The 16,269-nt window shown below is 36.1% G+C and overlaps 1 protein-coding gene and 2 long non-coding RNA genes across 7 annotated transcripts in view; 1 reads left to right on the forward strand and 2 right to left on the reverse strand.

The window, feature by feature from the left end:
• Nucleotides 1-3,270: 3,270 nt before the first annotated feature.
• LOC143260487 (uncharacterized) lies at nt 3,271-4,783 on the reverse strand. The gene is made up of 2 exons (XR_013034697.1): nt 4,019-4,783; nt 3,271-3,867 (listed from the first exon to the last, which is right to left on the reverse strand). It is a non-coding gene; the product is annotated as an uncharacterized LOC143260487 (long non-coding RNA).
• Nucleotides 4,784-7,265: 2,482 nt separating this feature from the next.
• On the reverse strand, nt 7,266-11,309 carry LOC117224424 (uncharacterized). The gene is made up of 2 exons (XR_004491223.2): nt 11,227-11,309; nt 7,266-8,965 (listed from the first exon to the last, which is right to left on the reverse strand). It is a non-coding gene; the product is annotated as an uncharacterized LOC117224424 (long non-coding RNA).
• LOC117224422 (peroxidase) overlaps nt 8,239-16,269 on the forward strand; it is a 36,715-nt gene continuing 28,684 nt past the window's right edge. For 2 of the 5 annotated variants that reach the window (XM_033477349.2, XM_033477350.2), the window contains exons 1-2: nt 8,239-8,391; nt 8,465-8,621. In XM_033477349.2, coding sequence (XP_033333240.2) covers nt 8,254-8,391; nt 8,465-8,621 — 295 coding nt within the window. In that variant the 5' untranslated portion in view covers nt 8,239-8,253. Of the gene's footprint in view, nt 8,392-8,464; nt 8,622-13,126; nt 13,482-16,269 lie in introns of those variants that run through there. The other 3 variants (XM_033477355.2, XM_033477352.2, XM_033477357.2) reach the window with 3 other exon arrangements.

Below are 16,269 nucleotides of genomic sequence, written 5' to 3' on the forward strand. Positions count from 1 at the left end.
CTGTGAATGGAATACTTGATTGCACAGCACGGTAAACCGACTCGAAAACTTACGCTAACGCGAATAATCGCGCGGTTTGCGTTACCAACCCTAATCTACGCGCAGGGGATGATCGTTGGTACAATATATTATTCGCTATATATTAATATATAACAGATACGCGCATAAAAGTCGAGATTTTACGATGTAACTCATTGATGCAATTAATTCTATATCGTTACAAACAATATAATTAATTTCCAAATATAGTTGGAAACAATCTTGGGAAAACTATCAAACGGAAATCAATTTGAAATATTGTCTACAGCCGGGTTAATTTAACATGCCGAGGTACTGATAATTGCCAAGGTTGTAAAATATTTTATCGTCGAACGTAACGTAACAAAGAACGCGCCCGTACCACTGTGGTCGCATTTCAGGAAAAATATTTACGCTGGAAAAATTGCTGGAAAATTGTTATTGCGAATCGTAAATAAATAAATCACCCGAATTTTTCCCTCGACGTAGATAGATAAATATTGAGCTATATAATAATATAGAAAAGTTGGCTAAATATGTGCTGTATAATAATAAAAAAAAGTTGGCTAAATATGTGCTATATAATAATTTTAAAAAAGTTGGCTGAATATGTGCTGTATAATAATAAAAAAAGTTGGCTAAATATGTGCTATATAATAATAAAAAAGTTGGTTAAATATGTGCTACATAATAATAAAAAAAAGTTGGCTAAATATGTGCTGTATAAAAAAATATACGAGCTGTACAATAAAATATAATTTTGTTGGAAATCATTGTAAAATACGATTCGGCTACAATAAATTTCCTGTCTCGCGTCTCTCTTCAACGTAACCGAGAAATAGAACAGTGGAAAACCCAATTTCGTAACAGTATTTATATCCCGAACGGTCTACCATTCGAAATAAAATCGTCTGGATAACGCAGCAACAGTAACAGGAAGCATCTCGCTGCGGATCGATTGAAATCTCGAATCGATTAGTATGCTAAGTTCCTCGGATCGGATCTGCGGAGTTGGCGGTATCGAAAGAAAAAAAGATATTGTCAACATACAACGTCCAAAGAAATTTATGAATAAAAAGCGCTCGGAGGCACGCGTGTTGGACTGTATGGGTGACGCGATTTGCATCGGATAATTATGTGACTAGACCGGTTGTTCATTCATGTCTCGCAAAAACACGGCGAATCGAATAAAAGTGTCGTGTTCGTAACTTCCACCGTCGTGTAAGCTCGCGTTAATTACATTGTATTGATCGATCGATGTTTTTCAAGTTTTGGAAACGAAGATTCGAATGCATCTGATTGGAGCTTTTTTGATTAATTGTGCGAATTCCGAAAAATCGATAGGGGTGTGTCAATGCGCGCCATGTTGCACAGTACTTTGTGGCAAAATTATGTTGTTTTGTTTCCGTGTAAATATATAAACATAAATTATCAAGTAAAATTAATTTTGCCGAGTCAGTGTTGCAATTGAAGACAGTTCGGTGATCTGTCAAACGAACGGCGCGCGTACATTAATCAAAATAACATTTCGTTTTGTTTTTCATATTGTAAAAAAGGTATAGTTTGTCCTTCCTTTAATTATCGACAAAAAATCTGTGCCGATGAATAACAAGCTTTCAAATTATAGGCATTAAATTTGATCAAGCGTAATTATACTTACTATTAAAATAATGGTACAGTGATGACATTAATTAATGTACAAATTGTGTCATCAAAATAGGGCAGATGCAATTCTAAAGAATGTTGAACAATTTCTCGCGTTTCTCTTCGCGGATTCAAAAGGGTCGGCTAAAATCGGATATTCTCGTTGTTAATTAAGAGAATCAAACAAGAATCTCGCTGGAAGAGGGAGAACTTGCATTTCAACTTAACGGCAAGTTCATTAATATTCAAATGAAATATGAATACTTGTCCCACACTTCTAATCAAACAAATTCATCGTAGACGGAAAACGTCGAATCGTAGAATCTCGATCGTATTATTAAATAAATCCCTAAGGATCCCCTGTCCGAATAATACAATTTGTCCCGACGATCGAACAAATACAAAGCTTACGTTATCTAAACTGATGTAATAATTCACGCCGTTTGCAGCAATCCGCGTGCGAATGGGAGTTTCCTGTTCTAAAACGAAAAAAAAAAGATACAGCAAAAACCGGTAAGAAGATGCATATAGTTTGATAGATAATCCCGTCTGCGACCGCGTTTGTTACGAATGCAAATCCCCCAAGGTGACTTACATTCGATAACCCTCGTCCTGTAGAAAGCGCATTTCGAAGCTTTAAATGATTGGAAAAGCGAATAGAATGAAATTCGTGGCACATTTTTCAAATACGCGAGGAGTATTTTACGCGAGGATCGATTGATATTCTTGCAAATCTGATTCTGTCGCACGATTCGATACGTGAATTATTCAAACAGAAATTGTAACAACCGGAAACAAGATATTAAAGAAGCGTTTAGGATTTTCCCGTGATCGACATTATAAATAATCGTTCAAGCTGCATGACGTCAATAATTAGAGCACAGAAAATGGTACATGTTTCCATACATGGAACTTCGGTTTCGGAAAAGTTCTGTTAAAAATGATCAAATCTATAGTGTTCGTTTCTTCTTACATTGTAAAATTATCTTAATTTTGATAACGATATATCATAACTGCAGGGATCTCTGTATTGGAAGCAGCGATAAGATATATCCTCTGTTCTGAAAACTACCCTAACTTTCTCGACCTTTGGAGAAATGTCGTAAAAGCTGTTGCGAGCTATACTTTTGAATGTTTAATTAAGTCAAATATATATTTTGAAATATTCACTTTTATATACTGTATATTATTATATATTATTATACTGTATATTATTTATACACATAAGTATTTGGAGCATATGTGCGACACTAACGCAAAGCATTAAAGCAACGACGACTCCATTTTATCTCGTTGCTGCAGCGGGAAAGATAAATCACGATATCACGAACAGAAGGACAGTCGTGGTAGAGTGCCGAGTCCTGTTATTTTTTTCTATGTACAACAACAAAAAAATACATGTTCAACCTGTTTCAATTATGTGACTCACATTCTGTAAATAGCGCCGGTGTTTGTTTTTCCTCGGTTCCTTTGTTTGAAAAGATGGAAATGTTTGGACAATAAATACAAATAAATACAAATAATAATAAAAATATATATATATATTTATATATTATATATTATTATTATTATTATTATTATTATATATATTATTATTATTATTATATATATTATTATTATTATATATATTATTATATATATTATAATTACATATATATGTATACAGAAGTGATAACACTGACTGGAATTTGTCCCACTGTCCAGCATAGTGATTTCAGGAAAAACAACTAATTTCTACGAATAGAATCAGGGGGACAGTAGCATAGCACTATTTGGCATCACAGGGATTCGTTTGGCAGGCATCTCGCCAAGTAGGTCAAATCATTCAAGTTTAACTTGCGATCGAACTTAGAGAATACCATGGGGGACCATTATATTTTATAAAGCAGCAATCCATTCTTCATTCTTCCGATATCGTCAATTTCTGTACAGCCAACGAGACTTTAGTATTCAAAGAATGCTGCGCATCCACATAAATTATAAACAATCATTCGTAATTGAAATTTTCCTATCATCGATACTATCTACAAAATCATCAATATTCAACGTTCTTTACATTCTATACCTGGAAGCGGTTATACAAACGGCTGCATTGAATTATTCAAAATTTGTCTGTGTATTGCAAGAAATAATTTTTATATGATGATAAATAACACATAAACGCAGAGACGTCGTCGTCGCAGTCATCATTCCTTTTGGCTCATTCTGGAAACAATCGTTTACGTACAATGAACAGTTTTATTCAGTTTATTTAACAATTTATTCGATACCTTGACAATGAAGTCGATTCTTGTTTTTGTAACGATATTTCTCAGACGATAATTGTTATTATGTTGTTAACACTATTTTTACTAACCTTTTGTATACCGGTGGGCCTGTTACACTTTGGTGTAACAAAATAAGGTGTAACTATACTTGTAAATACTGCTACTTTGGTGTAACAGAATTTATTCTGTTCTTATTTTGTTCACGTAGGATCACCCCCTGCCAGAGGGTGTATAATAATAATATTAAGAGCACGCCTGTACAGTTAATTACGTATTTTTCATTTCCTCTCGTTTCATCGGACAGCGCATTTACAACAAGCGCATAATATGTAAGATAGAACACCGATCTTTCTTTTCGTGGTGCACGAATAAAAATGGAAGAGCAGCCGCGCGCGCGCGATATGTTCGGTTCGCGCGTCCACAACACCCCAGAAAATTATCGATATCGTTCGCTTTCTGAAAACAAATGACGCGATTTCCGCAGAACCAACGAGATATCGGCGAAGTAAACACATCGCGGAAAGTCGCGACAGAAAGTATGCTCCCTTTGTCGACCTCGTCGCGATACTGCAGCAACAGCTTGCAACGGGAGTTGAAAAAATAAAAATGACCGTAGTAACGTGCGAGTGCATAATTTATACTTTCACGGAGGCCGGAAACGTTCTCTGGTTAATTTATCAGCCACCTGACCAGTGAATGAAACAAGAATAACAATTAGCGTGGTGTCGTTCTTCGTAGTCAATGGATCTTTATGCAAATGTGTACACATTTTTATGAACTGACTTGTGTAAGAAACGAAATTAAACTATTTCTTCGTTCTCTTTGGCATTCGATCGTGTTGCAATGATAATGTAATTTCACTATTATATTAAACTATATTAAGTTATGTTAAATTATAGTAAGTTATATTAAATTATATTAAATTATATTATATTAAATTTTATTAAATTATATTAAATTGTATTTATGTTTATATATATAATGCCGAGTTTTAGAAGATCAATGATATTATATAAGGATTGTTATACAATGGGTTTAATACGATCTTTCGTTGACATTCTCACAAAAATTCGTCCTCGAAATTACATTTACAACAGCTGAAACGGGAACAGTTTCTTCATACGGAGAGTTTTATCAGAAATAAAGCAAAGGTTCGATTGGACATTCTTATATTTTTCGCAGATAACAAATGTATTTCTTAAATGTATCTGCATTACACGGTGATCACTTACAGACAGATTACAGGAATACAATAAAAATTTTGTTCGAACGTGTCCATTATTTCTACACGATATTATTGCGATATAATTATTTTATAGTTACCGATTGCCGACGACTAATAAAGTCGAGTCGCGAGGCTACGAACAATCGTATCTCCTCTCCCCAAATTGTCCATTTTTGGTGCGCAATCCGAGCGCGAATTGGGGAGAAATTACTGTACCTTGCAACGCATAGTACGCAAGGAGATTAAACACGCACACGCCGCAGCATCTCTCCGATGCATAAACTGTACCGGAAATAAATCGTTGTTGTTGTTATTATTCGATTGATTTCCAATCTATGTATATACGTGGCACATGTGAGTAACGTCAATTGCACAATGGCGTCACGTTGTGCACAACATCGCTCTCGTCCGCTTTACGTTTTACGTGACGGCACCGCGCGTCTTTGTCGCCGATGCTAAACGATCCCAAAGATTTAGCAAGCAATTGAACCGTATTGCGCGTGTGCATCGACTAAATGCAACGATGGCTCAATCGCTGCAAGCAGAATCGGTCGTTTGCGTTCATATCGGCAATAACTATGCCGAGAAGCGAGATAAACGAAGGAGAAACTATTTTGTTTGTCGATATGAGTTTTCAGTGGTGCGACAGCAATTTTGGAAATATCGGACTTCGCTGTTTATACTTTTAAATGCTAATTGCACTTATTTAATATCTGGACTTTTTAATGATCGTTTTGATATAAATAATAGAAAGAATAATAATGAAATGTATAATTATATAGGGATATAATAATATAATAATATAATAATACAATAATATAATAGTATAATAATATAACAATATAACAATATAATAGTATAATAATATAACAATATAACAATATAATAATATAATAATATAACAATATAATAATATAATAATATAACTTTCGTCCCTGCAAAAAGATTCTATAATATTATTATTATTCCCTCTCGATTAGGACACGCCTCCTCCCCCTCCCCGTAATCAAGTGGCAACAGTATTTCTGCTTAATCTGTTCGTCGTGTTACACTATCACATGACAAATTCCAAGCAGATGATACAGACACACGCAAACACATACACACGACATATTATAAATACGATTCAGCGTATACGATTCGCACATGTAATTATAATATGTATTAACGATCAATAAATATACGATGAAACATTGGCAATGATGCGAAGTTGGCAGGAACTATCAATCAGCCAATACGAATCAGATTAAATTCCTCTACATTCTCTGGGGATAGTGATTCATATAATAAATTATCTTTATCGCGGGGCTCATGAACATATTGCGATAGGTATTACGTATAGAAAACAGTTCTTCGTTGTATCGGTCTATGAAATTGAACGTAGAAGAGTGTAATTGTTTTTATTGGACGTCGATCGGGGCACGTTGCTTCTGGAGAAATCGTAATCTTATTCTACAAAGTTGCTGACGGCGGATCTCCGTCTCTGCTGATCCCCGCACAGAGGAAAATAAACATTAAACACAGATTGTTCACCACTTTGATAAGCAATGATGGTTCTTAAACGCTGAACCTACCGAGGTCCAAAAGCGCCCAACAAGTTTCGCCTTTTTTAATGAGACTAACGAGATAGAATTTATTTTAATTGCTCACACTTCACGTTGCGATGATCTAGAAGAGAGAGAGTTAACTGTAAAATAAAAACTATAGTATAATAATACTAAAACTACATGCATATATATCTGAAATAGAGATGACAGCACAAATGATGTATTCGATCACGTGGAAAACGGAAATGCAACGGATTCTATTCTTGTTTCGGTATTATCTGATATCGCATCTTCTGAAAAAAGCTAAGAATACATTCCGTCAAAACACATCGTAGTAAACAGCTATCTAAAGCCAATAGAACCTTTAAACATCTATTTACGGTTTTCGATAATAATCCGAAAAGATGGGGACATTCGGCTTCTATCACGAATCACAGATTAGATAACAGTTTCATTTACAAAGGCAGCACCGAAAAAGAGAAAATCTTATTTTTCGGAAAACGAAGCGAAATGAAATGCGCGAGTAGTATCGCAGCATTTAAAATTTAATAACAAATAAAGGAATACGTGTCGAAAGACGAATAGGGATTTGTCATTTATTATTAACATGATTTTCCACCTTACGTAACAGAAAAATAACACACAGCGTATAATAAACAATACCGCCGCAATCGATGCCTGAGCGAAGTTTGATAACAATTTGATAAAATTTGGAAATGCGTATGGAAAGTATACGAGACGAGTAAAAGTTCCAACGCGAGTTCCAATAAATTTTTATTTGTCGTTAAAACGATTGTCCAATTTACACGTCGCGAAATAACATACAGCAAAAAGAAAACAAGCGACACTATCTTAATAATACAATTAATGTTTAAACGGCGTGGAATTCAACAGTGTGCGAAATAAATTTTGCGTAACGCGAGAAAAACGCAGATAACGCTCGTATTATGCACTGCGTTAACCGCGCTAAATATGTCGTAAAAAACATTAATGGCTCGTTGAGTTCTCAAATAAACGCAAAAATGCCGCCGCGCGATTGCGGACGTGTTTATACAGGGTGTCCCAAAACTATGGTTATGTTCCAGGAGATGCCCTAATTCCTGAGGTGATTTGAAGTAACTTTGTCCTTAGCGAAAATGCGATCCGCTGCTTCGTTAACGAGTTATCAACGAAAAACACTGACCAATGAGAGACGAGCACTCGTCTGACGCGAGGCGGCGCAAGGCGGCCGAGCCAATGAGCGGGAACTGGACTTCGCGCGCTCGTCGGCTGGACCGCCTCGCGCCAGCCGAGCCCGGCTCTCATTGGCCAGTTGGTTTCTCGTCGATAATTCGCGAACGATGCCTCGTAGGAAATTCTTGTAAAGGAAAAAGTTGCTTGGAATGACCCCAGGAATCTCTAGTTTCAGTGTGATCGGAGAGCAACGTCTGGACGAGAGAGAAAACGGCGGGGATTCGCGTCAGAAATTGATATCGTTACTCGGTCACCTTGCGAAATCGCGGGCAGCGAGCGAAAGGGGTGATGCTCCCCGGCGAAACGGAACACAAAGGCGATGAGAAGCGAGCGACGGCCGGGGAAATGGGGGAACGACGTATTCCTCGGCGAGATCAGCTCGTTATCCGCGGCGAGGATCGACCCGGAACGACCTCCGTCGATCGCACAGAAAGACGAGCGCATGATCGAGTCATCGGTAAGAGTGTCAGGCAGGGTCTCGCTATCTAGAATCGCTTGCTAACCGATAGACCTCCGGGCTTCGTATATAGTTGCAGCTGAAAAGCGGGGATCAGCCAGAGGCGCAGACGAAGTGGCACGAATACGAGCTGTGGTCGAATATAAACTGGCCAAGGTGTCTTAAATCGGTGACCAGTTCAACGCATGCAAGCCGCGAACTATCTTCTTCAACGCAGCGAAAACGTAATCGTGAGTAGCCTCTATCTTGTGCGCCTCTATCTTATTCCCAGAATGATCGCGTTTTTCCCCGGGTACTATTATCGATTCTGTCCCTGTGCAATCTCGAGGATCGTACAAAACCTGCTAAAAGTGGCTTGCGACGACGAAACTCCCGAGTTCCGGAGCTTTTTTTGCGCGCGATTCGTCTTCTCGTCGGTCGTTTTCGGCGACGCTGCTGCTGCTGCTTCATTGTTTCGCCTCGAGCGAAACTCTTCTCTTTGTTCGGGAATGCCGTAACTATCCCCTCGCGAACGATTCGCGAACAGGTCACGTATGTTTACGTGTCAGTTCGTCGCCGCGCACCTGTTCTCGTGCTGGAAGAGAAAGAGCGCTCGTTTAGCAGCCTCGATTTAATTCGAATCAATTGTTCGATAAGGAGAGAATCGAATCGAGAGGAACTCGGTGGCTGTTTCGGTCGATCGCGGTGTGGAAATCGTGTATTGCATAACGTGATCCACTTGGAAAGCGATTTACATTCTTGGGGCTTTGGCGTGGAAGCTTCCGAAGATCTCGTAGAAGTTTCGTTCCTTCGATTTTGAGTACGTATTAACCCTTTTGCATTCGTGTCGCGACTCCGAGGCGACGTTAAACATCGTTGTGTCGCGTTTCGAGATAGTGTTATTAAACAAATTTGTTTCTATTTGAGGAACCGTTGAAAGCGTGACTGTTGCACGAGACGGAAAGTTCTAATTTTAAATTTTGCGTTTATTTGGCATCGAGTGCAAAGGGTTAACTTGCCCTTGACGCACCATTTTCTTCGCAGTTACTGCGATTGGATATTTTTATATACAATAAGGAAGGAAAATTGTTCCTATTTTAAAGGGTAGAATAATGTTTGTGCTCGTGAAGTTGTTGTTAGAAATTTTCGCGACGAGTCGGACTCGTCGAAGGGGTTAACGATGCAAATGATCAGAACGTGATGAGACGATGACAATGAGAGTACAGCTATAGGTTCCGTGCTAGCGTTAAGGTGACCCAGTTTGAATAGTTATGTTTAAAAAGCACCCCCGAAGCAGAGCCGTCAACGTTGCCAACGTGGATATCGTAGCGTGACATTTTTATGAATGGAACGTTTATCGGCTGCGCGATTCCGCGTGCGTGAAACACGGTTTGTTGTAAATTAACGAAACAGCAGTTTTATCGATCGCAATGTCGTCGCTAATTATCAGAAAAATTGAAAGATTTGCAAATATACGCGAGTCGCGCGACGTTTCTGCTTGTTCTCTTTCGTTGCTTTCATCTTCAACGTTTTCGGGAAAATTATAATTGAATTTATAATTATCTTGTTCTTGTTAGGAGCTTGTAAAAATTAACGATATTTATCGTATTCTAATTTATAGTTTAGGTATCATATCTTTAATTATTATTATCTAGACGAGTCAAAAGGTAAACAATAAACCAGTAGATAGTAAAATGAACTTTGCTAGTTTTATTTGTTAGTTCATTTTATTTTTATCAGTTTGATGAATTAACTAAATCTTTCGGCAATATGTTAAAAAAGAAAACAGAAAACGTTTGCTTTGCGTTGCATCAACACTCGTTGATTACCATGGACACGCCTCGATTTATTATTTATCGATATTTATTTGTTTCGAATTCGACTGGCAAAAATTGCAATTAATTTTTCTCATACACGTTAAATGAATAGTTTACAGTTTATGCAGTAGAAAAGGATTTTAGAATTTAAATACTTTTCGCACATTATAATTTTTAATTTAATTGTTTAAATTCGTGAAATATAGTTCAAACAAAATATTACCGTCAAAAATGCAACATCCATTGTTACCGAACGAGTAACGCTCTCAATGGTATCATGCTGTCTGCAACAGATGGCGTAATTATGCAACACGTTTGCAATCGAGACAAATCATTTTTATTTTTAATTCGATTTTCCAATTTTTGCAACTTGAAGTGTAATATTTTTATTAAGTTTGAAAAATCAAGAATTATTATAGAAATTGATGGAGAAATTTTGTTCGATCTAATGATACTATAATAGCGAAGATTTATAGTCATCTTTCTGAGGTTTCAACCCTTGTTACTCAACGATTTCAGATCCTTCGTTTTCCCTTGTAAATATGCAACAAATTTTCAATCATTTTAAATCATTATTTTCTTTTATATTTTTTCCATTTAAAAACCTTCATAAAATCACTGCAGACGACATAATCCAATTTATTAAACACGACACTTAGATTTCTCTAATAGTATTTTTACAACGAAATACTGAAAATTGTGCGCATATTTGTTCTGCTTTCTTTCTATAAAAACTTATAATTTTAATAGTTGCAAAATACATAATGGCAGTGGTTTTAGTGCTATACGATATCAAAAAATTATAGTATAATTCTACTAAAATGATTCAGTGCATTATCTTTTTGCGTATAATATAATATGATAATAATATATTATAAATATAATAAGAATTGTGTTAAAAAACCGAACAAATACGTTCTACTTATTTTTACGAGGCAGAACAATATATGTAGTTGGTTTCAGCGATCCGTAAACCTAGTTTTAAACGAGACAAAAGTGCAATCTTTTTCGATGAAACGCGTAAGAAACGGTAAAATACCGGCCGGTCGAGCGAGCACGTGATTCGTGCGTGATGAATAAGCCGCGTAGTATCTTCCTTCGACTCGCCTCGTCCGTTTCCACACTACTAGACAGACCTAACGTTGCCATTCCGTGTTATACTATCCGACTTTTATTGCCTTCCGTAACTGTATAGAAAGATTAGGCACTCATACAATAACAGTGTTTATTTTTGTCACCCCTTGACTGTGTATTTTTATTCAAATTCATTATATATATATTATATTATCTATATATTATTTATATATATTATTATTACCTATATTATTATTAGCTATATTATCTCTTATTATATCGAATTTGATCGCATACTTTACTGCGTTTGACACACTTATGTTTCACAAAAATAAACAAATTTTGCAGTCCATTTTGCAACATATTTAATGTTTAAAGTTACGCGGTAAAAACTCCCAAAATCGTTAGCGTTTAAGATTCACAGATTGAGGAATAAATTTAAAACGTTTAGTCGCTGATTTATTGTTGTATCATTCTCAATAATTAGGATCTATTTTAAGCTGGTCATTACGAACCTATTTATGTAACCTTCGATCCGTCGCGTACGATCCTTGAAACTGTGTTATATATTTATATATACATATATAAATATTTTAGTCGGTTTAAATAAATTTGTCAAAATCACATCCGTATAGATATCAGGAGTTCGTCGTTTCGGTAAAATGTTCGAGTGAATCTTGTCAATTATGCACATCGATTATTTTATAAAAGCCAAATTTTCGCTTTAAATGTTTGTTCTCCTTTAACCGTAAAAATTATGGTCTCTCGGACGCAACCCTGTACATAATCATTTCAATAACATTTTGGACGTTCAAGCTTGTTTAAACAATTCTCTCCCGACGTACGTGATCGCGGTAGCAATTTTCTCAATTTTCTCACTCCGTTCGAAAAATTAAACGTTCAACTACAAAATTTAACTACACCGCGCGACAAAGCGCGGTGTATTTGATAAAAATAAAATAAAAATTTCATTTAAGAAAAAAAATGTGTTCGTTAGGAGTCTAGAGGCGACTCGAAATCGTAACAGTGAATACTCGAACAACCTGTAATAACAGTGCGATAAATTCGAAGTCTAATCATCGTCGTTGAGGCTCGCCGACGTTGTCGCGTTTCTTATGGAAGTACATATGTATTTCATTTCGTTGGCTGAAAACGAAATCCACGTATCAACTGTTCGAAACAATTTCCGAAAGAGGGTGATGTCTACGTAACTATTTTTCGTACGGGAGCCTCAGTTTTCAAAATGAATTACAAAATGCCCGACATTGCCCCATCGAAATCATCGTGCCTCTTCTGATATTATTTCAGCACCTTAAAACTGTACAAAAGCATACAAAAATATACCATTACAATGAGAAAAGTCTACGGAACAATTCTGCGTAAGGAAGATTCCCGTGGGTCGCGCGGTTTCATCAGAAAAAATTCGCAAAGCTAACAGTTTTATTCTGTTTCGAAAATTAAGTTTTTAGTGTTATATTATTATATATATTATATAATATATATTATTGCTATATTATTATATATATATTATATTATATTATATTATATTATTATAACATTATATATCTTATTATTTCTATATTTACCGATTATCAACAGCTATAAACAAAGAAGCCGCAAGGCTCGAACAATCGTAGCCGCTCTCCCCGAATTGTCCGTTTTCGTGCGCAATCTGGGCGCGAATTAGGGAGAAATGACTGCAAAGCTTATCGACCAATGCTTGCGCGACCAAGAAAGATTAAAATTGGTGACATTGTATTGGTTCCCTTGATGGTATACACGGGGATGCGCGCATGCGCTCCACCGGAACTATCCCGGAGGGAGGAAGAAGAGGGTTTCGCCAGAAGAGTTTGATATTCGTGTGATCGATGGTGCAGGAAGCGAACGTTTCGCGAGTGATCGTTACACGTTTTTAACAACAACAACGACGTTCCGACAATTGTTTCGCCCATCGATTCCCTCGAATCGTCGGTCGATCAATTAGCAATCACGGCGAGGAGACACGATTCGTGAAGATCCTTGAAACGTGACGGGGAAAAAAGCGTCATCGATTGGCGTCATCCCTTTTCGTCCGCCGCTTTTCCGGAAGGTCTGGCCCCCATTGGCGTAGCCTCACCGACGAGAGAAAAGGCGATCCGTCGAAGAAAAATATGGGCGTGAACATATTTCACTTTCTCGATGAGCACCTGCGAAAGGAACGCTTCAAAAAGTCGTACTTAGGTAAGAGACAGTTTTCACTCATTGGCGTAGACGCTGTTCTCGAGGAAGTACGTACACTCGACAACGATTCAGGTCGTTGGCGTTGATTGGAGTCACAGGGCCTCGTTGGATGTTCATTCGAGGTTTAAGAATGTTCTGTTGCAACTTCCTGTTTCTGTTACACGATTAACAAAGAAACTGATCAAAATTAGCAATTGAAAACAGATTGGAAAGGACAGTAAATTCTCCCTAATCGACGCTCAGATTGTGCACAAAAATGGACAATTTGGAAGTCTTGCACCTCGTTTTCGCAATTATTGACAATCGACAATTGTTTACAAGGGAAATTGGGGATCACTTGACATCTTATATAACGCACGATAAATAAATTTTTTTAAACTTATTTACACGCGATTGCGAAGAGCATGCGCGCCAAGGGGTTAACTTTGGTTGCAACTGGCATATTCGAGTAGAGTAGAGATCAAATAAAATTAAGTTCGATAAAATGCTGTGAGGTAACGCTTTAATTAAAACAACTGATCTGTATTGAGCAACGTCGTAGTCTTTAGGTGTCGAGGAACGATACGCGATTCATCAGCTTGTCAACTCAAAAAACAGGGACATCTAGGAGAAGACACGTGCGAACGCACCTGCGTTTACACATTCGAAACGTTACGCGTCTTTCGACGGTTGAATTTCAACGTGTCCGGAATGAAATACGCATCTTAAAAGTTCAGGTCAAAGATAATGTCGGTGACGATAAAATATACGATTTACCGAAATGTATCGTGGATGTTGAAGCAATGACACGGCAAATAATAATCGAGCAAATTTTAATCCAGACTGATGAGAAAAAGAGAAAAATGAAAAACGCAGATTTATTTTGCCAGCCAATATTACATTATTATAAGATAGTACATTATTATTTAATAGTATATTATTAATAATACATTATCAACGTAGCACATGAGCTATAATTGATTGAGCTGATCGAATCAGTTGATCTCAACGATAATATAAATCAGTTACAATCGATCGATCTCGAGAATAATACAAATTAGTTATAATTATTTGATGTTGTTATTATCGGTATTAAATGTACACGATATCTAATCTAATTAATTGCTTGTAATTATTATATAATCGCTATTAAGTTGACAGTAATATAGAAATTTGTATTTAGATTAATTGGTATCGTAAAGTATTTCATTATTGAAAATCATACTATTTGTTATTGCTGTGTTCAGAGGCATTGCTATCACTGCTCCAATTTCTGAATCGATACCGCAACGGTGTCACGATCTTGAATCGAGGAGAAGGTCAAACATTCTGCGGAGGTCAATTCAAAGCAGGTTTTGCACATGCAATCGAGTCAATTGTAGCATCCGTGAATTGTTTCTTTTTAATTTAAATTATTCGAACAAAACAATCCGTGCAACTTTACGAAAAATTCGTGACGAACTGTAATTATTATTTTCTGGAATAATATCGTAGAACATTAGAGCGAAGAAAATGAATAGAAAATATAGCAGCTTTCTATGTTGGGTTTGCTTTCACAGGAAAGAGACTTTCATAAAACAGCTCATTTTACCATAGCTTGGCTACGATGAAATATTATTACAGCCGGAGATATTTTGACAAAATTATTACTAATAATAGTAAACATGTTGCAAATGATGTCCTCAGATATTAATTAACAATCGTCCTTCGTTTTCTAAATTAGCAACATATGTTGTTACGAATTCTCCATTTAGAAACATTACATCGTATTCGATTAATTGCGAAAATTAATTAATTTCCAATTAAACGAATCACCATCTCAATGACGTGAACAAACTCGCTTATAGTAACGATTCGTATGAAGTATTTATAGATACGTTAATTTTCGTGGTTTTATTTTCAAATGTTGTTACGAACCAATTCCCATCCGAGCCACCTTGAGAACATTCTAACAGATTAGCAAAATAGCCGGTGCGTAAATTGTGATATGAAAATTACCGTAATAACTTTGCAAACACAAGGAGAACGTAAATATTTACAACGACATTGCGTAATGGTCAGTCAAGGATTGTTTCTCTCCAGGTCCGTTAAGATATTCTCAAATGAATTTTGCACACTGACATTAAGTAGCAAACAGCAAATTCTTATCTCGCTTTTTACTATTTTCTTCAACGGATTCCGAATATTTACAAACTTCAATTTTGTATCGTATCTTTTACAATTCCCTATTTTTCTTATTTATTTGCTACTTGTGACTGTCATTTCGATGAAGAATTTCTTTTATATATAAATATATAAATTAAATTTATATTTATATATATTTATATATATATATATATATATATATATATATAATAATAATAATAATAATATACAGCATACATAATATAATAATATATAATTAAAACAATATATATTGAATTCCATAGAATTCCTGAAACTTTTGTATTGTGTGTTCGTAATTTATCTTTAAAACATAGCACTATTGAACAATTTTGAGTTATGCATCGTATGAATTAATATTGCAGATGTTAAAAATGCATTCAATGTGATTAAGATTGCTTATTACGCTACAATCAGCATCTCGGTATTGTTATTATTTCAGTATCACGAAGGTTGATACAGTCTTTACGCTAGGCATTTATTTAATCGATTGCGTTAATTCTGGTCGCTGAATGAAACTCAATTGACCCAGCAGCCCTTTGCTTGTTTCTCCGCTCTTGTTACGTGCACTTTGTGCTAGTGACATTATCTGAACTCTTAATTCGTTGCACAAATAGTATTCAATTGAATGAACAGCAATATTTTA

This window comes from Megalopta genalis, chromosome 13, assembly GCF_051020955.1.
Source record: "Megalopta genalis isolate 19385.01 chromosome 13, iyMegGena1_principal, whole genome shotgun sequence".
Lineage (NCBI taxonomy): Eukaryota > Metazoa > Arthropoda > Insecta > Hymenoptera > Halictidae > Megalopta > Megalopta genalis.